The sequence below is a fragment of the Semicossyphus pulcher genome, unplaced genomic scaffold (assembly GCF_022749685.1).
Source record: "Semicossyphus pulcher isolate SPU_LCO1_2020_fin unplaced genomic scaffold, fSemPul1.0.p SCAF_12, whole genome shotgun sequence".
Classification (NCBI taxonomy): domain Eukaryota; kingdom Metazoa; phylum Chordata; class Actinopteri; order Labriformes; family Labridae; genus Semicossyphus; species Semicossyphus pulcher.
This window is the reverse complement of record NW_027211626.1, coordinates 3,392,506-3,418,785: the sequence shown is the minus strand read 5'-3', so window position 1 is coordinate 3,418,785 and position 26,280 is coordinate 3,392,506. Positions and strand designations below refer to the sequence as shown.

Below are 26,280 nucleotides of genomic sequence, written 5' to 3'. Positions count from 1 at the left end.
TAATTTTATTTTATTTTTTATCTATTCTTATTTCTATTTGTATTTGCCTTTTTGCTACTTGTCTTTGTGCTGTTGCAACAACCAAATTTCCCTTCTGGGGATTAATAAAGAACTATCTTATCTTATCTTAATTGTCAGTGTATTGAGACTGACAGTGGATTGAGAGATGTGCTGCCCCCCCAGATTTGCATATATAATTTCAGTTCATTTAAATCTCTATAACCTGTTGTATAGTTTAAGTTGTATTATAATTGATTGTACTCGTGTGTATTGTATTTTTCCTTATTTTTGTATGGTTACTGCATGTTTAGATGTTTAAACTTACAAAAAGCAAGACGAAGTATTCAATATGTTTAAATGCTTTTGTCCCATGGTGGATACTGGGGTGACTGAGCTCTAAAAGTAAAATACATCACTGTTGAGTAGCCCACTGTGAACGGGGAAGGCGACGTGACCGCGAGAGGTCCTCCCATGTGATGTGACTGAAGCCTGACGGACTGTGCCTGTCTGTTATGGCTCCTCCTGCTTCAGTAGAACGGGGCTAGACGTAACACCAGTGCAGGGGAACGGGAATAACACACAGCGATACGTTTTTCAGGAGAAACGGCAAAAGATGGCAGACCGTGCAATGCTGAGCAAAAATACCTAGATGATGAGCCTGGAGTCGCCTCTTCTGCTGTGAAGGCTTCGACGTTTCTTCAAGATTACCAACACCCCAAATGAACTCCGTCAGAGCAAGTAACGTTAGCAGAAGACCCAGGCGAGTGTCGAGGCCGCGCCCGGTGCAGCCGGAGAGGAACCACCAGGAAAGAGGTAATGATAGCTACGCTAGCGTTAGCATTCCTGAACGGCTTGTCAAACAGCTTACTTTAGGGTTGAAGTGTGTCATATGATTTGACGGATTTATTTGTTGTTTGTGATGAAATTAGTGCGTACATTAGGGAAACGCTGTGATAAAACAGTGGGGCGCTTACAGCAGTGTTCAAGTGTCGCTGCGCAGTCAGGAAACACCGATGCTTTTGTGTTAGCACTTAGCATTTAGGCCGCGCTTTGTTTTGCTTGGTTTTTGCCCCGAGTCGGCCTGTCTTTTGCTTGTCTGACCTCATATCCCCGTAGAATTTTGTGTTTTTGTTCGCTAACGTAATATTAATGGTGAAAATGACAAGCCATAGACAAATTTTGCTTGGTTCATGGGTGACAAACGCAAGGAAGGGTACACAAAGTGGGTTTGCCAGTTATGGTAGCATGCTAACTGAACCTAGCATGTGCTAGCTGTTATTATTATGCTGCATTTAAGTGCTGCTCAGATGCTCGGAGTTCCCAAGCAAGGCATTCTTCCGATTTTCGCCGTGTTTAGACGAGCCTTTAGTCATATTTTGGAAACAACACTTAAATAATATAAACTACATGTATTGCATGTTATTGTTCAGAACTAAATCAGGTAAATCTACGTGGACAGCAACTGACGGTTACTACCTTATACCATATAACAACTGACAAATGAGCCAAAATGGATTAGCATAACTTGAATTGATCAAAAGGTTTTGACAATCAGCGCCAACGTTTCCTTTCATCTAACCAAGTATCTTCATAAAATGGCATACATTCTTCGACTTTTCCAGTTGTTGTTCCAACTTGAAAGAGCCTTCATGTAAATTTTCCCAGTCGGAAGTTCAGTTTTCCGATTATTCCGACATCACATGAATGCAGAGTTAGCATGTCTTGCTAGCTATCTGCGTGCTGGCGTTTTTTCTTTTTAAAAAGCCCCAGCCTTTATTCCCTCTGAAACATTCAAATGCCAATACGTCGACATAATTCTCTTTATAAATATAGTAACGCCATTATTGTTATTAATACCATTATATTTGCCTCTTGCTACAGTAACGTTGTGTGACAACAGATGGTGTAATGTAACAAATCGAAAAGTGGCTGTAATTTTTCAAAGTAAACATTAGCTTGGGTGCTGATAGCTGAAGCAAGTACAAGAGATCCAGTCAATATGGGGACACTGATCAGTAACATTATTGGTGATTTTTAAAATCGGATTCAACGTTATTATGTTGGCCAGTGACATGTAGTGATGATGAACCTCACAGCATCAATTGAATGGCAATAGCAGAGGGCTAACTCTTCGCTTGCTATATATGACAAATTGATTAACAAAGGCAATATATTATCAATATCTAATTTTTATTTATTTAATTTTTATAAATGTCTCTCATACCTACTGGGTACATTGACATACTAACATTAGGGATGTGTCTTGTTGTTACCAGTACTGTAAAAGCAAATGAACCTCCCTAACTACATCATAAACACAGATATACATGTATACGCACATACAAAAATATAAACATCACATTCACACTGAAAGAAAGGAGGAGCCACAGTACCTGGTCAAACTAAGGGTAATAAAACTATTTACTGTCAATTATTTAAAGGGGTCGATTATTACAAGTGAAATTTGCAAAATTCTGTGTTTTTTCAGAATTACATGTTTAAAAAGGTCACCTCTAAAATGGGCAGTTCAGAGCAGCTGCAGGTTTCTATGTAGAATCTTGCTTTCGCTGAATTTGACCATTTGTCATTCATCTTCATTCTCCTCAGGCTGCCTTCTTGCACTAGCTTGTAGTCAAGTTGTTGTCAAGATTTCAACTTACCTTTCCGAAACCTTCTGGTGATTCTGGCTCATACATATAAGGCAGAATAACCGATCCTAGAGCAGCAATGTTTTCTACAACTTTGTAGCGACAGTGCAATGTGTAGGATCGCACATGTGGGGAAGGGGCTACATGGACATTTCAAATACTCTCAGCCAATCGTGGCTAAGGTCTAACCTTTGAATGGCAAAACCGCTTGTTCGTTTCAGGAGAAAGGAGAGGCGCCGAAAAATAATCCGATTAAAATACAATACAATATGTATACAATTTTTGAAATGAAACAAACTTTACCAACGTGATTCAAAAACACATTAGAATAATAGAAAATTTATTGCATAGCTAAAATATGTCACCTTTAAACATTCATGCTTATCCTGATAGATGAAATATCAGGTCTCTTGAGTTCTTCTCCCTGTTACAATTACTTTATTAAGTCCTTATCTTCCGTCCTGATGTCAACAGCATGGTTCTGATATTGTTTTAAGTTGACATTAAAGAAAAAACAGTTGATGACAGAGCTCGAAAAGTATCTTTGCCAATTTCACATCATAAAACATGTATGTGACTGCCATTCAGATGTCCCCGTATAGCTCTATTGTAATTTTAAATCAACATTTAAGACGGCGTGTTCAATTTACATTAGACACGGTCTGTACGTGCTGTAATATTGACATCCCAGGTCTTAAATGTATTTGTTTTAGTCAAACAAGACAGTAGAACCTACACATTATGTCAGTTTACAACCACAGAAAGGCTACTTTTACTCGCCCAGTGTGTCACACAGACAGTGTTTGTAGTGGTTACTGGGAGAGTAGCCGGGGGAAAGCATCCTTGCAACCAGAGCAACAAGCGGGGAGTTTGCATCTCCCATCTGGGGTAGCGATCAACTCATCATGCCGTGGTGAATAGCATTATAAATAGATGTCTGGTCTAGCTCAGGGTTGATGCTGTGGTCGTTTTGTTGTCCTCTTGATTGAATCCCCTCATGATAGGATCTGGAATCAATTTGTAGCTTACAGAGCGGGTAATGAACAAATATGTTTTTGTATTTTCTGGGTTTTACGGTGTGTAAATAATTAGCTTATTGCTTCTGGTAATCTGTTATTATACCATATTACTTGTTACTTAAAAGTGTATATAAATTCTACTAATCTATTATGAACTTTAGGTTAAAAGTTTATATTGTATGTCTGTTTCTACCAAGGCTATGAATCAAACAGGGAAGTTAACATACATGATTGCAGAAGAACCTACACATGCTTCATGGATCCACAGGATTTAATATTTTATCAACAATGTGATGTGTATTTTTTAGTCAAAGTTCCTACAATTTGGGATAACTGACAGTGCAAGATCATGCATCTGCATATTGACATTTTCTGGATTGAAGTAATTTGAAGCATTTTAAGTAAATCTCTTCTATTTCCGCTGTTTGCAGATGAGGACGTTCCTGCAGATATGGTCGCAGAAGAATCCGGTCCAGGAGCTCAGAATAGTCCCTACCAACTTAGAAGAAAGTCTCTACCCAAGAGAACAGTGTGTCCGACAAAGACAAACATGGAGGTATAATCACCAGGAAGAAAAAGACAGATAAATGTCTAGAAGACTAAAAGAGATTTGATTTTAATTGTCTTCTCTGCCTTTTTTTAAATCCACAGGGTGCTTCCACTTCAACCACAGAAAACTTTGGACACCGACCTAAACGCCCCAGAGTTTCGGGAAAATGTCAAGATTTACCAGGTAATGAAAAACACCTTCCACAAAGGTGCTTTCATCACTGTGTTTATGAGGCGTAATTTCAGTAATGCTTCAGATTAATTACTTCTACTTAAGTTTAATGACAACAGTGTGTTGACTCATTGGATTGTGAAAAAGGGCAAAATATACAGTTAGTCACTCCTGTAGTAGGCAGTAAAGTGTCACATTTCTCTCGTGTGAAAGTTGTGAATTCATCAGTTTCACTGTAAATGGTTAGAAATGTAAGTTTCACTTTCATTATTATAATGAGAGCACCAGATGTACTCTTTGCTTCAAGTCAAGTTCTTGGATTACAACCAAGGAAAAGAAGTTATGTAATAGCATCACCCACATGCCAAGAGTTCAGATCATCTCTTTAAAAACATCATTTGTAAAGCCTTGAGGAGGCACATGCAGTCTTTCTCGTACAGTGCAGCTTTAGCCAAAGCATCAGAAATAGATGTTTGCCTCGTTAGATGGCATTTGGTTCTGGCTTTGTGGTGTCAAAGTTAAAGGTCTCCTGGTTATGAGCACACGGAAGCTCTTATTCTTCGAGGAACTTGAATACCTTGATTAAAAATTAATAAGGCAACTTTTTTGCACCAAAGCCTCGTTTAATCTTTAAAAAGTGTGTACAGTGCTCTGTGTTTTGCACCGAGATATCAACTGTCACACAATACGTTTATGTTTCAACAATAACTTTATGCCTCAGTCAGTAAATCCCAGAGCTGTATGGATAACTTCATGCAGACAGCTGCACCATGTTCAACTCAACAAGCCTATATGTACTACGCTCTTTAGAAATGCAAACGTTTTTCTTGTCCGATTTCTTGATTAATCGTTGGAATAATCGCTACAATGTGTGATTACTAAAAACAATCTGCAGCTGGATCTTTACTCTGTGTGGTCTCTTTAGAAGCAAAATGATTCCGAATATAAAGTATGATATTCCCCTTCACAATTAATCGTGTTACTTCAAAGTTAAAGCAAACATCTGCTACTTTTATTGTTAATATATGATGAACAAACTAATCATAACACTTTCCAGTTCTTAAAGTCAGAACAATGTCCCATGAATTTATATACTGTCAGCCTAATTTCAAGGAGCCTAATTTCTGCATATTTGTGTTGCTACTGTGACTCAAGACATAGTTTTGGTTCCTCCCGTGATCTTGCTTGCACATCTGTTGATGTCTCACACCTCCTAAAGCCCTCTCCTTTAAAAACACTGCATTCTAACTCCCCGCCCTTCCTCCTCCCAGCAGCTCCAGCAGAGCAGTATTTGCAGGAGAAGCTTCCAGACGAGGTGGTGCTGAAGATCTTCTCGTACCTGTTGGAGCAGGACCTGTGCCGCGCAGCGTGTGTGTGCAAACGCTTCAGTGAGCTCGCCAATGACCCCATCCTCTGGTGAGACTCTTTGGTGTTGGGAACATTTCATCTAGGCTAGTGGGCTGTGTTATTAGTTGTGTTCCTTTTTTCTGTGTTTAGTTAATGCTTTAACTGCAGCTTTATAATAGTAAGTAAAGTTTATTTATACAGCGCTTTTCACAAACATGGGTCACAAAGTGCTTTACATTGACATCACCTACAGCACAGAGATATAAAACATGATACGATGGCCATATAAGCCAGACAAATAAAATCGTACAGGGTTTAAAACATCAACGCCAGATACAGCAAATAATAAAATACACAGTACATTAACAATAGGTTGATTAGCCAAATGTCTGTTTAGACAGGTATGTGTTTAACTGACGTTTGAAGATATCAACAGATTCAGCAAACCGTGAGGATGTGGGCAAAGCATTCAAAAGTTTGGGTTCTATGGCCTGAAAAGATGGTTTCAGTTTGGTAGTTGCTTTAGTTCCATTGCAGCTTGATAATGCCTTCAAAGCTGCACTTTTTGGGTTGTACATCTGATATGAAGTGGTTGCATAAAATTCTAAGCTGAATTAAGAGTTAAGAATCAAACGGGATGTGTACTTGTTGTCTGCTGTGATTAGAAACAAATAAAACTAAAACGGATGTTAAACCAAAACTAGATTCAGCTTTGAATAAATTGTTTGAATCTTAATATATCAAAATAACCCGTATTGTAAAATGGTTGCTGTAGTCCTCAGTGCCAATGCAGCTCTCTGTACATTAGGGCTGCAAGAAAAGTTAAATTTGTAAAGGATTAATCTGCCTACTACTTTTCTGATAAATCAACTAATTATTTGGCCAATTAAATGTCAAAAAGGTGTGAAAAAAGCTTATTATTATCATCCAGAGCCCAAAGAAAAATCTTACATTGATTTTCTCGTCAAACAAACAGTTCTGTGCCCTCGACTTTTCATTTACAATTAAACCAAAAGTGCCAAATCTTTACGTTTAATTAAGAATTCAATTATCACAATATTGAGCCATTTTTAATTGGTATATTGTAGAACTCTTGCGGTTCAAGACCTTTTTTTGTCTCACTCTGAAGTCACCCATCACATATGAAATCACAAAGCATGTCGTCTTCCTGAGGCGATTGTACAAAAATCTTCTGGAGTATGTCAATGTTAAATTGTTGTTGTGTTTTGTTTTTCAGGAAGAGGCTGTACATGGAAGTGTTCGAATACACACGACCCATGATGCACCCCGAGGCAGGGAAGTTCTACCAGATAAACCCAGAAGAGTACGATCAGCCAAACCCGTGGAAGGAGAGTTTTCAGCAGCTGGTATGAAACCTCGTGTGGACTCAGTGATTCATTTGATTTTATTATGAAGCAAAGAAAACACAGACGCACAGCTGTCGGAACATTTACACTGCTGTTTAAGGTTATAGTGGCCTTTATGGTAGATATCTGTAATGGGAACATTTATATGAAAGTTGAGCTTTGTTGGGGATGAACTATAAAGTCTAAGTTGCTTCTACATACAGTGAATTATGATACGCTATGTAATCAACTTTAAAAGGTGGTGTTAAGGAGGCATAAACCAGACCCACACTGCTTTCTTTTAATCTTTACATCAATAGTTTTAAAGGTTTGAATCCCCTCATGTGCTGAAAGTGAATGTCATGTAAAAGGGCAACACCACAGGCTGTAATGGTGACATTCATTGTGCAGGGTTTACAAGAAGAGAACGATGTGTTTAAATTTTATTCCTTTGCGATGTATTGACCTTCAGGATTGTTTTCTGAGACAGAAATATCTCTGGCATTTTTCTAGTCGTTGCTTTTTTGCCATATTGTTCATAATTCAGTGTCCTTGTTGCTTGAAATATTTAAATGTTAATTATTCTGTTAATAATTGTGACAATTTCTTTACAGTATAAAGGAGCGCACGTGAAGCCAGGCTTTGCAGAGCACTTCTACAGTAATCCTGCCAGATACAAAGGGAGAGATAACATGTTTGTAAGTGACATTTTTCCAACATTTATTTAGTTTTTTTCTCGTTACTTAAATGCTTCAGTGCTTAACCTGTCTTGATGTTTTCTTCAGTACTATGACACCATCGAGGATGCCCTCGGAGGCGGTCAGGAGCCTCACTTTGACGGCCTGATATTCGTCCACTCTGGTATCTACACGGATGAATGGATCTACATCGAGTCGCCCATCACAATGATCGGAGCTGGTAAGTTTTGTCTAAAGTCGTGGTTACACATTCATTGTGTGTTTGTTTAGCCTCATCTCTAATTTATTTTACCTTTCTGATCGTTTTGTAGCTCCTGGAAAAGTAGCAGAGAAAGTCATCATTGAGAACACCAGAGACTCTACATTTGTCTTTATGGAGGGCTCAGAAGACGCTTACGTTGGATACATGACTATTAGGGTGAGTTTCCTTCTTGTTTTATGGCTTTATATCGCCTTGTGTGGAGTGCATCCATCTTTTTTAGATGTTTCTTAAATGGTTCTTATGCATGTCAGTTACATTAACCCTGTTTTGCCTCTGTTGCAGTTTAATCCTGACGATAAATCCGCTCAGCACCACAACGCACACCACTGCTTGGAGATTACAGTCAACTGCAGCCCCATCATCGACCACTGCATCATACGCAGCACGTGTACAGGTAATTCTGCTCCTCATTTGGTCTTATTCAGTGTTTCCCAATCCTTCAAAGGAGTCATGAGAGAGAAGAGTTTATGTCTGACTGAATGTCGGTTCCTAGCGCGATCTTTAGTGCATGGGTCAAGTGAATTGAGGGCTTTCCAACCCCCGTTAAACCGTGCATAAAGTACAAAGTAAGGCAGACAGGAGAATCGGACTGGTTCCAGTGTGATCTCCCAATCCCTCTTGAAGCCAGGTGGGCTTGCATCTGGTGCATTGCTATTTAAATGGTTGATGTTTTTACTGTAACGAAATGCTTGATTCACTTGGGCTCATGTAACTTCTGTCCTTCCACTGTGCTGCAAGACACACAGCCCACTGTGGGTTGTCTTTGCTCTGATCAGCTGACATGTTTGAGTATACATAGGTTTCTCTTTGTTAGGGCAGAGATTGTTTTTGTTGTATATTCTGACAGACGTTGGTGCACTAATGCATCTCCTTTCTTCTTGTTTCAGTGGGGTCAGCAGTGTGCGTCAGCGGCCAGGGTGCTTGTCCAACAATCAAGCACTGCAACATTAGTGACTGTGAAAACGTTGGTCTGTACATCACGGACCATGCACAGGTAATACACAACTGTCACCCATGAAGTCATGTGTCAGCATCTGTTTTAGCGTACTGTAGGTCTAGTCCCAGTCGAGGACAACCATTTGATATGAAGTTAAATATTTGATATGTAAAGTTAAATAATAGTTTGACTAAATAAAACGACATTTTTCATTGCTCAGGGAATCTACGAAGACAATGAGATCTCCAACAACGCTCTGGCTGGGATCTGGGTGAAGAACCACGGCAACCCCATCATCAGACGTAATCACATCCACCACGGCAGAGACGTGGGCGTTTTCACATTCGACCACGGCATGGTAAGACACAAACCTCTTCCTATTTTTTGTTCTAAAATCTCTTTACTAGGTTACAGTCATTTTTCTTAAATGCTGTAACAGGAAGTTATGTCACTGCTTTGTCACATGAAGTAATTTTGTACTTCCCCACCTTCTTCCAGGGTTACTTTGAGAGCTGTAACATCCATAGGAACCGTATAGCCGGCTTCGAGGTGAAGGCGTACGCCAATCCAACAGTGGTTCGTTGTGAGATCCATCACGGTCAGACGGGGGGCATCTATGTGCACGAAAAGGGCAGAGGCCAGTTCATCGAAAACAAGATCTATGCAAATAACTTTGCCGGGGTTTGGATCACCTCCAACAGTGACCCCACAATAAGGTCGGTGTTGCCTGGATATTAAATTCTAAATTTAACGTACTCAAAAGATATCAAACTTGACACAGATCCAAGCTCAGTTGTATTATGTGTTAATATGCGTCCCTTTGTCCAAATGCAGGGGCAATGCCATTTTTAACGGCAACCAAGGGGGTGTTTACATCTTCGGTGACGGCCGAGGCCTCATTGAAGGAAACGACATCTACGGTAACGCCCTGGCAGGAATCCAGATCAGGACGAACAGCTGCCCTATCGTCAGACACAACAAGATCCACGACGGCCAGCACGGCGGCATTTATGTGGTAAATATATTCAAAACACGGTGTTAAAACCTGTGACACTATCTTCTTTAACAAAGACAGTACACTTGGAACTTCCTTATGCTGACATTTGTTAACATAGCAGGGATTTATATATATATACTTTTTATTCCACAGCATGAAAAAGGACAGGGCGTCATAGAGGAGAACGAGGTGTACAGCAACACGCTGGCAGGCGTGTGGGTGACGACGGGCAGTACGCCAGTGCTGCGGAGGAACAGGATACACAGCGGGAAGCAGGTAAGGTTACGAGTTTAACAATGAGGAATAAATGAAAAGAGACAAACTCATGAGTCCAATATGCACGTTGATGAGATGTATCCTGTTATCTGATCTGATGCCGGCTTATATTAAAAGATATTTTGGAATGTGCATTTTAATATCGGGAATAAGAGAATAAAACTGGCTCCGTCCTTTTCACAGGTTGGGGTCTATTTCTATGACAACGGACATGGGGTGCTGGAGGACAATGATATCTACAATCACATGTACTCTGGAGTTCAAATAAGGTTGGTGGAAAATGACAATTATAAAGGAATATGCACTAAAATGTTAACCATATTTTTCTCAAGGGGTGTTTTTAATGTGTTAAAAGCAGTGGATTAACCGTCCCTTTGTGTGTCCTTTTTGACAGAACTGGCAGCAATCCCAAGATCAGGCGGAACAAGATCTGGGGGGGTCAGAACGGAGGCATTTTAGTTTACAACTCAGGTGAGAAGCAGAGGTTCCTGCTTTATTTTTCTTCTTCAGATTGCCTTTATTTCTGAAAGATTGTTTTCTTTTCTAATTGACCCTTCGCTAAGCCCCTCCCTTCAACGGCCACTGTCCAATCCTACGTTAGCAACCGTAACTAGGCGCGGGAGGCCTGTCAAGCTTTCAGAATAAGGAGAAATGATGCACTTTAAACAAAATGAAAAAGTGGGATAATTTAGTTTTGCTAGCAATGGGCTAAATCATATTAGATAATGAAAGTTATAGGGAGTCATACCTAAACGTTAGCTTAAAATAAAACAATATATTGACTCACCCTGCTGTGCAAGAACATTGCTGTTCCTCTGATTGTCCTGAACATGGATTATCGTGGAGTGCCTGCTGCTTGCATCGGGGCCGGCGAGCTTCTACCTCCATTTTTATGTCTTCTTCATTCTCAACACTCCACTGACAAATCATATTCTGGATGAAGCTTTCAAATGTCGTCCTTTCTGTCGACTTCTCTCTGATATTTGGGAACTGTTTTTCCAGAAATGTGCTATTATTTCCCTCGGAACATCTCTAACTGTTATAGTTGAAAAACACCATAATATTTACATGCTGGAATGAAAGCTTGACAGGCGTAGCAGCAGTAACCAAGGGGGGCGGGACTTAGCGACGGGTCAATTGACACTGTCTGGAGCCTCATCGCTAATATACAGTTTGATGAGCATGACATAATTTCCTCCCTGTTGACCTTATAATAAAACCAGAATATTTGTGTTTCCAGGCTTAGGCTTCATCGAGGACAATGAGATCTTTGACAATGCTATGGCAGGAGTTTGGATCAAGACGGACAGTAACCCCACTCTGCGGAGGAATAAGATCCACGACGGGAGGGACGGTGGCATCTGTATATTCAACGGAGGAAGAGGTAATTAATCAACATCAACTTGCACTGTGTATCTCTAAACCAGGGGTCTCCAACCCTGCTCCTGGACAGCTGCCTTCCTGCATGTTTTAGGTTTCTCCTGAGACACTTGAGTTGGTTGATAACGAGAAACCTAAAACATGCAGGAAGGCAGCTGTCCAGGAGCAGGGTTGGAGACCCCCAGCTCTGAAGTATCTCAACAGTTTATTTTCACACTAGAGGTGTGTTGATGGTTTAATGTCTGTTGTCTGTCTTCAGGTTTGTTAGAGGAAAACGACATCTTCAGAAACGCCCAAGCAGGAGTCCTCATCAGCACCAACAGTCACCCCGTCCTGCGGAAAAACAGGATATTTGACGGCTTCGCGGCAGGTGAGTTACATTAAAGGACCAACCTCAGTCCTATCATGCTATTATAGGGAGCTAATGTCGTTATGGTAGAAAAAAATGCAATTTCGCTCTGTGCCTTTGGAGGACGCTATCCGCTTTTCCGCTATCCGTTTTTCCAGGGGCGGATTGCTCCTTTAAGCATGAGCTATAATCCATCGTTGTTTAAATGTTTATGAATATGTCTGTGATCTGTATCTGTAATATGAAGTAAGTGATGTTTTTTTTTTCAGGTATTGAGATCACCAATCACGCCACAGCGACTCTTGAGGGCAATCAGATCTTCAACAATCGCTTTGGAGGATTGTTTCTTGCATCTGGTGTCAACGTTACGATGAAAGGTGCTCACTCACAATGATTTTGACACATTTTCTTAAACCTAAATGTCAGTGAGCTTTAGATAACCATTTTCTCCTTTCTCTGTTTCTTCCAGATAATAAAATAATGAACAATCAAGATGCCATTGAAAAGGCTGTGAGCAGAGGTCAGTGCCTGTACAAGATTTCAAGTTACACCAGCTACCCAATGCACGATTTTTACAGGTAATTTAATGTTTACGCTCCCAATCAAGGTGACTGAAGGATCCTCAGCTGTTTGTCTGTTTCGGGATCTTAAACAAACGCTCTTTTGTTTTTTATTCCCACAGGTGTCACACCTGTAACACAACAGACCGCAACGCCATCTGTGTGAACTGCATCAAGAAGTGTCACCAGGGACACGACGTGGAGTTCATCAGACATGATAGGTCAGTGTCAGTGACTCATATTACTGCAAACAAATGATCTGACTTGCATGTAAACAGCGAATACAACACTCTGTCCCTCCCTCCCGGTTCAGACCAAAGATTTGCGACGAGACAAAAGTGTTTTAAAAAGTTGCATAATATTCAAACTGGTCAACGTCAGCACGACTGTGACTGAAGTGTTCCCTGGCTGATTTTAGAACAAAAGGCACATCATGTTCAGCTCAGCTCGATTAGTTTGAATTACAGCTTCCCTCTTGACACAAACCATATTTGTAAATTGACCAGGATTTGTCAGTTGCTGTTTGTAAAGCAACATTTAGAGTCCTCCCGCGTCAGTGAGTGAAAGGAGAGCAGCGGTGGTGAAGCAAGCTCATGACCTGATGGAGAAAGCAGCGAGTCAGAGACATAGAGTTTATTTTCTGATTGTTTCACATCTGCTACTCTCTATAACACATTTAGACAAAGCCACACCTGCACACAACCCTGCAGGAAGGTAACACTCTTTTAAATCTAGACGAAGTGCACGCTTCATCCTGCCTCTGTAGGTGTAGCTCAGCGCCGGCCTTGGTTAAATATACACAGACCTGCAGCTCTTTAATGTAGGCTACATATATACGCTCCCTAACTCTGGTACAATTCTTTAAATGGCAACATTTATGTTTAATATTGCGCATGGTCCCTTTACAAATAAAATAGAGGTGACACAGACACCGTTTCCTCTCTTTGCATTGGAGTAAACTTGCAGGTAGCAGAAAGTGTTGGACCAGGGCATTGCAAGTTTTAACTCGTCTTGTTGTGAATTTTTGGTCTGAACTGTTCTTTACACTTCGCATGTGTGTTGCTACATAAACAAGAGTATGAAAGGAAGAACTGATGCCTACATGTATAGAAATATATTGTGCCTTTATGGGAGTCTAACTAAACAATTGTCTCCTCTTGCAGGTTTTTCTGTGACTGTGGGGCAGGGACGCTGTCGAACCCTTGCACGTTAGCTGGAGAGCCGACTCACGACACGGACACTCTGTATGATTCGGCTCCTCCTATAGAGTCCAACACGCTGCAGCACAACTGAGCTCCAGAGTCTGTGCTTCTGCAGTAACGGACATGAGACACTTTACGTTGTGCAGTGGAGGAAGAAACCCAAACTCAAATACAGATTCACTTTTCACAGAGCATATACAGTGACTTTAAAAAGACGTGGATATGCTAAAAAGAAGACATTTAGAGAAAAAAAAAAGGTGATTAAGGATGCCTCGCTTTTTCTTTTTCTTCGATTATTTGACAAAAAAAAAAAAAGATGACATCGGTCGGACGTAGCAGGAAGAGCAGCTGACTCAGGGTTTGTGGGTGTGTTGGTTTGGTGAAGCGAGAACCGGTGAGAGACGGACACAAAGCCGCCGAGGCTCACCTGCTTTTAAGGCGTGGAGGATCCCGCAGTCATGTACAGACCCATCGCCGACAGACGCTCAGTCAGAAGAGGCAAAACTTTATTCATGTGGAGGCAAAAGCCCCGAAATTCAACAATGCTTCCATCACTGGGCAACAGACGTGCTCGTACGAGAAGTACGGGAAAGACGACCTAGCACTTCAGCTTTTTTTTTTTCCCTCGAGAAACTGTTGAGATTTGATTTTAATGCTTTTTGTGTAGTTTTGTATTTTCATGCAAAAATCTTACTGTACTTGAATGTCTTTATTTTATTAAATGTGTTTAAATTCTTTTGGTTATTATACCCTAGAATTGCTGTAATTATACATGTCGCAGTATCTAACTTCTTTCTGTGAAAGAGATCAGAGAAAAGAGAGGAAACACTAAAAACCTTCTCCAGCAGTGTTGGCTCATTTACATTTTTGCAATATAGAAAATAATAGATGCTGAATTGTGATTTCACAAGACTTGTTTTGCTTTTTCTCTTTGGAGTAGCATCATAAATGTGTGTTTTACAGTCAGTGATATTTCAGTGTTTTTTTTACATAATCTATGCATATTTTCTGTTCGTATTTGACTTCATGTAAGACCCGACTTCAAAGAGAGACTGAAAGTTGTTCGGCAAAGTTAAGCATTTTTTATTACAATAAAGGGGCGAAGTTAAACCCATGATATTCTCTTATTTACCGTAGAATGACACATTTGTGGTTGGGGTACCTGTTTGGAAAATTACCTTTTTTATGTCCAAGGAAAAAAACAGAAACGACTCTTGTGAAAGCACAGATCTTTTTGATGTGTTTTTCTTTGTTTGCCAATGTTGCTGGAGAATTTACAAAGGCTTTTTACTCTACTGAAGCTGAGACAAGTATCTATATACAGCACTATATGGTTTCATTGCCCCGCCCCCTTCCTCCCCATTCATGTGTACTGGTGATTGTGGGTTCTCATACAGACTGAAATGTATGCATGTATCATAACATCTAGACTTAATATATTGTGAAGTATTCAATAACCGTTATGTAGGCGCTAGCGTGAATTAAAAGGGTTTAATTTCCTAGATGAAACATTGTCATTTTTTAAAAATAAACTTTATTAGATCATAACAGTAGTGTTTTTTCAAGTGCTGAGGAAACAAAATCAGCAGAAACAAAGCGTGTGTACAAACTACAGGCTGTTCAGCATCTGAACAAGTGAAGAAAAGTGTGTGTTTCCCTGTGTGGCGTCTTCAGCAAACTGGCACAGCTTCCTGCAAGATGAGACGAAACATTTGTCAATACTAAGCTCAAATCCTCTTTGTGGACGTCGCTGCTGTGGTATATGTTTATACGTACTTGAAGAGTCGGAGGCTGATGGTGCTCCTCTCAAACTCCCGCGCCTTCCTGTGTCCTGATTGGATGACCTCCTCAGGCAGGCTGGCGAGTCGAGCGGCGTTGAAGCCGTAACTCTTCGGACAAGCACCGGAGATGAATTTGTAGAGGAACGTGATGGTCTCTTGACTCGGATCCTCGCATTCGTTCTCCACCATGCACGCCTGAAATGAACAAAACGGGGAGATAATACTTTATAAGAGGGTACTGTAAATTATACTGAATACTTACCTACACTGCAGAGCAACACTGATTAATAATCAACAGGCAATTACCAAAATTATCCTTAAAAAGTGCACAAAAAAATCCAAAATTCTCTCAACTTTTTTGCACCATAATACTGAAGTAATAGGAACCGTAGTTACAGGTTGTGTCAAGAGGACCGCCCACAATGAGGTTACAAGGGAAGCAGCTGTACATGTGCCCACAAACTGCTGAATTTATACTCTATTATGTGTCTTCTTTGAGCAGCAAAGGCAGCAAAGTTAGCAGGTGTTAATAAGACTTGAAGAGAGCGAGGAAAGGAGACCCAGAGCTGTGCTTATCGGCAGATAACCGGCAAGACGATGACAAAGAATCTCAGGTTTACATACAGAAAAATAAGCCGCCTCGCTCAACATTAAAAGACCCTGAATCTTGTAAAATGTTTCCACAAGTTTAATAACTGGTTGGAAAATGTCTGAGAGCACTTCAAAATACAAAGATGTGGTTTATGTTGTGCGAGTTTGAGGGAACGATATTAAACGTTTCTGTCTCTCTGCAAATTAATACCTCGAGGAAACAACTGATTTGTGTGAAATATACACAACCTCTAAACCTCTCAAACCTTCAAATGAAAATTTCCTGTATCAAACGTTTAACTAGCAGTAACTAAACTGTAACGTAGAAACAACTTAAGAGCAATGAGGACAAGTACTGTAAAATCTGGAATATAAATTGCAGCAGACCGGTCTGTTTTTGGGGGTAACAAAGGTTCTCTATAGCTATTTATTAATAAAAACGTATTATTTAAACACTATTTGAATGTATTTTCGTTTGAAATACATTCAAAACACACAAATTATAGCCTACCGATTATTTTCGCCATGTCGAGTTTGCAATCTTGCTAGCTACTGATGTGGTAGCACAATGATCCTGCCGACAATGCATGAATCTTTCCTGAATTTCCCCCTGGGGATCAATAAAGGATTATCTTATCTTATCTGGTAGTTGAGCTCAGCCTACGGTAACATTGATTGTTGTTAGGATGACGGCTGCACTGGTGATCATAATGCTGCATGTCCTTGATGAAGCTTTAGCGAGATCATAGCGCCATCGTCTGGGTAAAATACTGTAACAATAAAATACCTCATGCATTTATATACTGGTATACTGGCCGCACCAGTATGAAGGACACAGCCCACTTTTAAGATGAAAAAAGATGTATTGAAAGTGCGTCTTATACACCAAACTTTACGGTAAGTCCAGGTGTGGGGAACTGAGGTGAAGGTCTTAACAACTGAAGAGCAACGAGGAGTGTAACATATAAAAAACTATGTTGTTTACAAGAAATTTAACTCTTAAGTCTGCTTTTAAACTTTACATTTTGAACTGTTCTGTGCACTTTTCCTGTACAGTGCAGTATTTTGTGTGCCCTGCTTTGCCGTACTCACCATGTGGCCCAGCCTCACAGCAGGGTTGTTGGCGTAGTCCTCCACCAGGGAGTGGTAATGTGTGGAGAAGAGCGTACGGCAGCAGATCTTCTCAGCAAGCTCCTTCACAACAGCGCTGGCAATCGCTGTGCCGTCATATGTGGCTGTGCCCCTTCCTGCAAACAGTTCACAGCAGAGCGGGAACAACATGAAAACACGAGACATCAGGAACAAAACTCTGCTGGGGAGATCGTCATGACACACACGGCTAAGAATAAAGCTTTATAAGAAAGGAGACTTACCTAATTCATCTAGGAGCACAAGGGAGTGTGTGGTGGCGTGGTGCAGGATGCTGGCCGTCTCACTGAGCTCCACGAAGAAGGTACTCTCTCCTACAGAAGACAAGTGTTTTTTCTCTTTATACAATGACCGTTTCACTTTACTTACAGTGCTGCAGTGCATCTCAATATATTGAATCATTTTTCCTGTATTGTGACACTTCTGGTGCCAGATTGTTGCCAATAAACAGCCCTAGCTTTAAGTGTAAAACACAGAAGCTCATGATGTTACCGGCCATGATACGATCGGAGGCTCCCAGCCGAGTGAAGACCCTGTCGACCGGGGAGAAGCGCAGACTCTCTGCAGGAACGTAGCAACCCAGCTGAGCCAGGATGATCACGAGTCCACACTGTAGGAAAAGAGCAGCACAGTATGTCAGCATGAGCAAACAGACTTTAAATACAGTTGCACTGTCCTGTTAATAGATCTAAAACTCTACAAAGTTAACTGCACGTCTACTAACGGCCCACCTGTCTCATGAGAGTAGACTTTCCTCCCATGTTCGGTCCTGTGACGAGGACACACGAGGCGTGACCGTTATCCTCCTCGTTTTCGCTGCTTCCTGGGCAGCCGATGTAGACGTCATTGGGGATGAAGTCGTCGCCGAAAAAGGTCTTGGTGACACAAGGGTGGCGGGATCCGGTGAGGTCGAGGAAGGGCGCTACCTTGTCGTCGCCCTCAGGGAGCACCACCTGTGGCCTGGTCATCGGCCCGTCTCCGCCCTGGCTGTAGCGCGACAAGGCCAGCAGCACATCTGTAAACAAACATTCATAAGATGTAAAATCAAAGAGGAAATGATGGGATGATTACTCTACTCAACTCTGTAAAATCTGGAGCCCAGCTTGGAGCCAATACCGATTCTTGGAAAAATTCACTGATTCCTGATGTTCTTTTTCCTTTCCTTTTTGTCTTAACGCTTTTTATTGTTTATTTTCCTTCTTTAAATTGGTCTTAGTGTCTTATTGTGTTGTTTTGATGGCTTTTATGTTTGCTTGTAAAACACTTTGGTCAACTTTTGTTGTTTTTAAATGAGAAATACATTTTTGTGGCTCGAGCACACTTGTATTCCCAACGGTGCTCCATTAAAACAGATAATGAGCATCGTTTTCTGCATCATATATTCTGAAGAAGTCTTTAAATCGTAGCATATCATAAAACATATCTCTTTACAGATATATCGATAAAAGCCGATATCAGGCTGTAATATCGGCGGATTTGTATCATTTTCCAGCTCTTGTTAAAACTGAATAAAAACAACCAAAAGTATCCTGTGGGTGACGGATGGTCCAGTGGTAGAAAAACACATTAAAAGCCCATTATGTTACAGCACCGGAGATCAGTTATAAACTATGCAATTATCTTTCACTGTCTAGATGGAAAACAGGTGCATGATTACGGAGTTCAAACTAATTAGTATGAACTCATGAGCATTAAAAATACCCGAGTATTTTCAAGAGGGAGCTGTTGTTTGCAAACAGCATATTACTGGTGCTTTTATTGACCATAGTATTAAGTTTCTCTAATACGGGGTGGCCAACACTGCTAGCTAAGTTATGTTCTATCTCTGCTGTTTTTTCTTCTTGTGCTTAATAAACGGTTAATCATCAACCGAGTTGGTTGTTTTATGACAACAAAAGTTTAATCCTAAAAGGTTGCACTGCACATTTCATTTCATTCAGTGTGTTGAAATACTTACAAACATATCTCCTGCTGGTTGTGATTCCGCCAATAAAGTAAATTAGCCAGGTCAAATTGTGTTTATATAAAGTTAAAGTAAAATGTGGGTACTCTGTTCATCTAAAACATGCACATCCCTACCACTGAGAGAAGTTTCAGATTGAATAGTAACTCAAAGACGGAACATTTGCATGCCCTTACACAGGTGCAACATCATCCTCTTAAACACTTTATGAAAGTGTAACATCTGCAGGAAATGTGTGCAGAGCAAACACCTGCTTACGGGTGTTTTCCCCAGAAACACCGAAAGAAACTCAACTTAGAGCCAGACGAACAACACTGCAGAAAGTTAGATGCATGTGCTGACAGATTTGTTGGACGCATGCTGTAAAAAGAAAAGCAGATTAACAACATAAAGAATGTAGTTACCCAGCACTGCCATGCACTCGACGCCCGTCTTCCAGTCTTTGTAGTTCTTGTCAAAGTTGTAGAAGAGCCTCCTCATGCAGTCCTTCAGGGCAGCGTCTCTCTTCTCCTCGTATCCCTGCAGCTCTGAGAACAGCCGCTCGGTCTCCTTCGTCACGTAGCGCTTCCAACCTTTCTTTGTGGACTTCACCTCGTACTCCTCTGGGATATTCCTCTCCGAGATGCTGTCCGGCACCTCCATCTGGAAGCGGTTTCGCCCGGTTCCCCAGTAGCTCATGTTTTTGCAGCCGAGCCTCTTCTTCTGTCTGTCCAGGTAGTCCTGCAGATCCCCCTCACACCTCTTTATCTCGGTCAGAGCCTGGTCGTACTCTGGGTCAAAGCCAGTTTTAGGGGTTATGACACCGGTGGTGCGAGCTTTCTGATGGTCGAAGGCAGACTCCCAGCGTTTAAGTTCAGCAGAGAGGTCAGGAAAGAGGCCTTCCTTCTCACTTTTTAGAGTTACAACTTGGCGGAGCAATGCGGACCGAGACTCCTCTGAAACTGGAGCAAGGACTGAAACGATCTCCTGCATAGTCTTGAAGCCTTCCAGAGCTGAGAGGAAGTCTGCTATCTTGCGCTTGCTGTAGGTGACCTCCTCGTAGAGAACGGCTCTGCTGTCGGGGTGATCCTGCCCCTTCAGAGGAGTACCAATGCTGTGGATCTTACTCAGAAGACGCTCCAGATCTGGGAGCTTCTTCAGCAAGTCTGACACCTCAGAAGCCTGGGCCGGAGCTGCCATCAGATCTTCCACCGCGTCCAGTCTGTCCCTGATGGATGTGGGGTTACACAGAGGAGCACAGAGCCACTGCTTTAACAGCCTTTTACCAAATGGGGTGGAGCAGGTGTCCAGGCGCTCCAGCAGCGTCCCCTCGGTTCCTCCTGTGCCGTTTTGAAAGATTTCCAAGTTGGCCAGAGTCACTCCATCGAGGACCATCCGCTGACGAGTCTTAGCGAAGAAACTGGCAGGTCCGGCAGCTTTCTCCATCTCAACATCAACGGGGACATACTCTTCAAAGTTGGCCATGGAGAGCAGCTCTTGATCTACCAGACATTTCTTCAGGTAGAAAATGCAGCCACCCAGAGCGGACAGAGCCATCTCGTAGCCCTCTTTAGGAGTGAGGCCCAGGGAATCACTCTCAGAGGTCATATTTTTTAGAAGAGCAGGAAGGAAACTGCTCCCTGTCCCCTGATCCTTTCCGGCCTCTCTGAAGTAATCTTCTTCTGAAAAGGTTTTAAGGGTCTTCTGGGCGTCCCAGAACTGGGTGCCTGCGTTCAGTCCTTCCTGCAGAGCTGACGACAGAGACGCTTTGAGTATTTTGCGTGTTTCAACAGATGGGTTCCCCTTTTCGAAGAGCACTTCAGCAGGAGCAAAGTGCGCAATCAGGGTGCGCAGACGAGAGCAGTGACGGTCGTCTGGGAACTGACCAACGTGGAAACAACCCACAGAGGTGTCGACGAAGGAGACCCCGTAGGTGCGGCAGCGCCCGGAGCTTTCCTCCTCAGCCTTTTCCTTTAAACTCAGCAGGAACTTGCTCTGGCTCTCAGAGGGAGCACCGTCCAACACGCTGTATGTTTGGGTGCCCCTCGTGATTATCCGGCACACTTCTCTTCTTACAACCTTGTCAAACTTTGTGGGCTTCGCCATGGACTTACAGCGTGCTTCCATCATCTCTGGGGTCTCTGTCTGCTCCACACGAGCCACCTTGTAGCCTTTCTGAACCAGTCCGTCTGAGAAACGACCAAAGCCAATCTCTGGAAAGCCCGAGTGTGCCCAGGTCCCCTTCATGAACGTCAGTCCAAGCTCGTTTACTCCGACCACGGCGTCCATGTGGTACAGCTCATAAAACTTTCCCACCTTGTAGAAAATGACGGTATCGAACATCTTAGATTTGAGCTGCCACCACCGACGCATCCCGGGAGTGTTTCTGTTCAGAAAGTCTTCAGGCACATACAAGCTGGTGGGATCATAGTCGTCCTCTGACTGTCTCCGTCTTCCACTGTCCTTCCTCCTGCCTTCCTGCAACCAATCCAGCTTCTCGTGATCCCAGACTGTGGCCCCTCCACTGGCTCCCGAACCGTTTGTCTGGCTCTCGAAGTTTTCAGGAGCAGAGAAAGCCGACAGACGAGACTTTGTGTCAGCTGTAACGGCTGCTGGGGCTCGCTTTGGTGTGTTAGCCTGGATTAAAGGTGTCTTTGCTTTTGTAGGAGCAGGCTTTTCTGCAGGACGTTTGCGCTTTAACGGCTTTACAGGGCTATCTGCCTCTGACTCTTGAGCGCTCTCCTCTCCCTCCTCTGCACTGCTCACCGTGCCTTCTTCCTCCTCATCCTCACTGCTGGAAGCAGCATGATCTGGTTTGAATTCCTCGTCTGATCCATCGCTGTCTGAGGCTATGATGATGCGACGGCGCTTGGCCTCATTTCCTTTTTCTTTTGAAGCACGAGATGATCGTTGAGCGACCTTGGGTGACTTCATGTGCTCGTTTTTCTGCTCTTCATCATCAGTGATCTCTTCATCGGTCAATGTTGACTTGTCAAGCTGAAAAATAATTCAAAAGGAGGACAGGTAAGAATGAAAACTTGCAACCTGTGTTACTGATAAACACTGAATCTAGGAAACATAAACACATAATCTGGATAAGATTTAAATTGATTTATATGGCCTTATATATTGGCGATATACTTATCAAATATAATCTGAATGTCACCTCCATTTCTTCATCTTCCTCGTCGTCTTCCTCATCAGATGGATCCATACAGAGAGGCATCTTTAATCTTTTCTCAGGGCTGTCAAACATAACTCCATCAGCGAGCTCCATCGCATGCCGGATCACAGGTTTGCCACTAAAGAACACCCCTCCTGTTTTAGCATCACTGCTGTCAGAGCCTGTGAAAGAGTATAAATACTGTCATGACATTTATTGATGAGAACAAAAAACATTACAGTAACAGCATTAAAAATATTATCATTTGTTAAGGGAGTAGTTGTAGTCCACCTTGGTACTCTCGGACATATTTGGTGCTGACCCATCCTCTGGTAGGGGGTTCATCAAAGAAATGGACATGTATACGTTGGGCGCGCCCTCGGCCCCTCATCTGCTGTCCAGTCAGAGGCTGAGGTACCACCATGCACGGCCACCAGGGGTGTCCTTCCAGTTTTGTCCACACAAGGGCGCCAGCGTTTAAGGAACATGTGGTGCTGCTGAAGGTAGGACAAAAACATATTTAGGTCATACAATATATTGAGATGAACATTTTGACATGAACTCACTTGTTTTACTTAAGCTGAGGGGGAAATAGGAAGTGTTTTCATAGGACAAAATATCTATTTTTGTCTGTATATTTTATGTCTTTTCTGTATATAGCAGAAAGTGGGGTCCAAGTTATCATCATCGCTTTATTTACATGTAGGACCAGGATAAACGCTGTTCGCTGTACATTATTGCGTGATTCATGACTTATTTTTGACTATATGCATTTGTTTAAAGCAGAGGAGGGATATGCTATGATATTATAAGTTCAGCTCAGTCAGTCCATGACAGTCCACTTTGTCTCAAGTTAATAACGTTACAGTCATAAGTACGTTTACCATTTAAGCTCTGCATACCATGTTGTTAAATTAGAGGAATTTGCAGCATGGACCATTCTCTGCAGGAGAAGTCATGCGTCAAGCAAGATGGAAAGTACGACAAATTACACCTGAAGTTACTAAATATAAAAGGAAAAATGTTGCAAAAGAAGATGTAGGATTTCATGAGTCGACAAACTAAATACTGTTATGTTCGAGTGACCTAGTGCATTTTTGTGGGGCCTTGCAGACGTCTTCAGCAGAGAGTGAAACTGTGCAAAAACGTGTCTCCAGCAATTACACAGCTCCCAACATTAACACGATTAACGTACCCTTCCTTGCTTGCTGGGGCCTTGTCTCCGAACAGCTTGTTGAATCCTCCTTTAGCAGGCTTTGAGCTACCTTTCGGTTTAACTTTGTTGGTCTTGGTTGGCTGTTGTTGAGGGGTCTGTTTAGCTTGTTCTTTCGGAGAGGAGTTGGACTTTTCCACCGAGGACGGCAGGTCTGCCTCGGCAGGAGAGGGACTCGGCTTCGGCTTGGACACCGGCGGCGGAGACTTGGTGAAGAAATTGAAAAGGGAGCTTTGCTTCGCCATGTTTTTAAGTTTAATGTCAAAATTCACTGGGTTTTTTTTAAGCTAACGACAGCGTCCTAAACCTCTGTGCGTCACCTAGCTCTCAGCTAGAAACTGCCACACGGCGCGAGCGCATCCCGTTCGCGGGAAATCCACGCACAGGATGTTGTGGGCGTAGTCAGGAGCCTCCTCCAATCACAAGCCAGTATGCTATAACACGGAAGTCACGTGGTATCAACTAGTTGTTCCTTGGCGCTCAGGAAATGACTGTTTTTTCTCTAAACTTTATTTCCAATACAGAGGATACATTTCAATTCCAGGTAAGTCTTTGCTCATATTAAGACTCACCACTGTGCTTTTTGCTTAGAGTTAATATAAAAAGTTCAACAAGCTACTTTCATTGTGGAATTTTAAAAACACACAAATCAAAACAACTAGTAGTAAACATAAAAAACACACAGAATGACTTGTCCTACTTCTAAATGCATATTCAGAGAAATACAGGGCAGTAATCTACCATTATCTACCAACCTGCATGTTCACGTTAGTCTTAAATCTGGTATAGGTAGGCTCACACACATTTAAAAAAAAACCCATTTGCCCTGGTTATTAGTAACTTGCAATGTACTTATAACGCCAAAACAAATGCACAAGAAGGTAAACATACATAGGCTACATGTAGGGCAAATTTTTAAATAAAGAATTAAGCAGGCATAGTTGGCAGAGAACATGGAAATCAATGTCATCCACTTTATCAGCTTAAATGTGAATATTATGTTTCTATAAGAGCCATATATGTGAAGAAACATGTTCAAGAATACAGTTTACATTTCTATGTAATGTAAACATCTTATTGAGAAGAATTTCACACAAAAAAAGATAAAACAGGTGCATACATTTTGTCATGTGAAAGGGTCAAAACTGATCATAATAAGAGCACAGTTCATGCAATCATGATCGTACTGCTAACTATAATGAGGTTTAATAGCTATGGGGCGATACAGGAAAAGAGTGTCTCCTGTGAGTAGGCAGATAGATGCAAATTTTTGCTCTCAGTTGGTGTTCATACTGTGGAATGGATCTGTTGCCTGTACTACTAATTTACCACCAGCAGGGGGCAGTAGAACACTGGATTACCACTGATTTTGTGGCCTTTTTGTTTAACATCTTCTGTTACACAATTTGATCAATGATAACAAAAGCAGCAGTATGCAGGCATTAAAGCATGACTCAGCGTTGTACATATACACTACTTTCGGCTTCTTTCAGCAGAAATCTTCAGTTGAAATATCACAATCTATATGCAATGTTCTTTCCAGTTGTAATGTACGCAAACTTAAAATACCCAATTGCATTTATTTATGTTAATGCAGAATTATAGAGTAAATACATACTGCTATAACTGTAGGGAAAAGATGGCCATTCATATTCAAAACAACCCAAAAATCCACCCACATATGACTTTTTGGCATATGGTGTGTGGGTGATAGAAAGCCTCTAATTAAGAAAGCATTATGCAGACCTTACACAGCATTTCTATAAGGAGCTGTTTTGATACAGTGATTTGCCATTACTTTTCTGATGAGTCAACAGGAACGAAGTTATCAGACCATTATTAAAGTTTAAAGGGCAGCCATGTGTTTATCAGACAAACGGATATTTTTTAATTAATTAAAATGTATAATTATGGTAACTGACTGTTATTGTTTGATGTACATAATGATCTGATATCTTTTACACTGGAGAAAATATGGACATTTCCCCATCTCTTGCCTTTGTAACTTTTATCAGCTCTCAAGAATGAGATAAAGGGCAGCTAAGGCCCAACCGCTAACATTAGTTACAACCTAGCAACACATCCTGTACAAACTAAAAACCCTGGAAATCACCACAAACACCTTTACAACAAGTTAGCAACAACCTACCTTAGTATCAACTTAGCAACTACCTACCAGTGCCTTAATAATCATAGCCTTTAGCAACTTAAGAGCAATACCTTAGCTAAAATTGAGTTAGCATTTGTCGTAAAAGGTTAAGCTTAACTCGTAACTCATAAGATTGTTATTGCGTTATAGCCTCTTTCAACTTATAACAAACATATTCGATACCGAATTACATCAGAAAACAGCTAGCTTTTAACTACCACTAGGCTAACACTACCATTAGCTAGGAATGTTTGCCTTTCCTACTGTATCTTGTACCACTATCAAATAGGAATCCATTTAGCAACTTCCTAGCTAACGGTAATATTAGCTAGTTAGTGACGGAATCCTAGCGTTAGGGTTAGCCTTGATTGTCTTATGGTAGTTTAAAGGTTATCAAATAAGTTGTTTCAACTCTAAAAATGTTCACTATTATCTTTTTAGTTGGCAATCTATGTTGAAGCAATGAAGTGGTTACGATTTGTCAAATTTCCTAAGTTAACACGATTTGCAAACCTGAAACACAGCCATACAACATTATTAGCCTTCAGCA

At 41.5% G+C, this 26,280-nt stretch overlaps 2 protein-coding genes across 4 annotated transcripts; one reads left to right on the top strand and one right to left on the bottom strand.

Annotated features, from left to right (window-relative positions):
• The first annotated feature begins 552 nt into the window (after nucleotides 1–552).
• fbxo11a (F-box protein 11a) lies at nucleotides 553–15,290 on the top strand. 3 transcript variants are annotated; one of them, XR_011307818.1, is made up of 22 exons: nucleotides 553–813; nucleotides 4,099–4,223; nucleotides 4,319–4,400; nucleotides 5,660–5,804; nucleotides 6,973–7,102; nucleotides 7,696–7,779; nucleotides 7,867–7,999; nucleotides 8,091–8,197; nucleotides 8,324–8,435; nucleotides 8,929–9,035; nucleotides 9,199–9,336; nucleotides 9,477–9,694; nucleotides 9,813–9,993; nucleotides 10,129–10,251; nucleotides 10,435–10,520; nucleotides 10,646–10,722; nucleotides 11,492–11,635; nucleotides 11,891–12,001; nucleotides 12,250–12,357; nucleotides 12,450–12,500; nucleotides 12,663–12,761; nucleotides 13,704–13,791. XR_011307818.1 is itself a non-coding variant. In XM_069658190.1 (22 exons), the coding sequence occupies exons 1-22, from the start codon at nucleotides 720–722 to the stop codon at nucleotides 13,831–13,833; spliced, it is 2,640 nt and encodes an 879-aa protein (XP_069514291.1). In that variant the 5' UTR covers nucleotides 553–719; the 3' UTR covers nucleotides 13,834–15,290. The 3 variants fall into 3 exon arrangements, 2 of the variants coding, with proteins under 2 accessions (XP_069514291.1, XP_069514290.1); XM_069658190.1 differs by having other exon boundaries at nucleotides 5,663–5,804; nucleotides 12,450–12,558; nucleotides 13,704–15,290; XM_069658189.1 differs by having other exon boundaries at nucleotides 12,450–12,558; nucleotides 13,704–15,290.
• On the bottom strand, nucleotides 15,280–23,887 carry msh6 (mutS homolog 6 (E. coli)). Its single transcript, XM_069658188.1, has 10 exons — nucleotides 23,564–23,887; nucleotides 22,660–22,865; nucleotides 22,372–22,550; nucleotides 19,631–22,202; nucleotides 17,995–18,278; nucleotides 17,756–17,873; nucleotides 17,488–17,577; nucleotides 17,207–17,361; nucleotides 15,519–15,718; nucleotides 15,280–15,433 (listed from the first exon to the last, which is right to left on the bottom strand). The coding sequence occupies exons 1-10, from the start codon at nucleotides 23,824–23,826 to the stop codon at nucleotides 15,352–15,354; spliced, it is 4,149 nt and encodes a 1,382-aa protein (XP_069514289.1). The 5' UTR covers nucleotides 23,827–23,887; the 3' UTR covers nucleotides 15,280–15,351.
• Nucleotides 23,888–26,280: the final 2,393 nt, after the last annotated feature.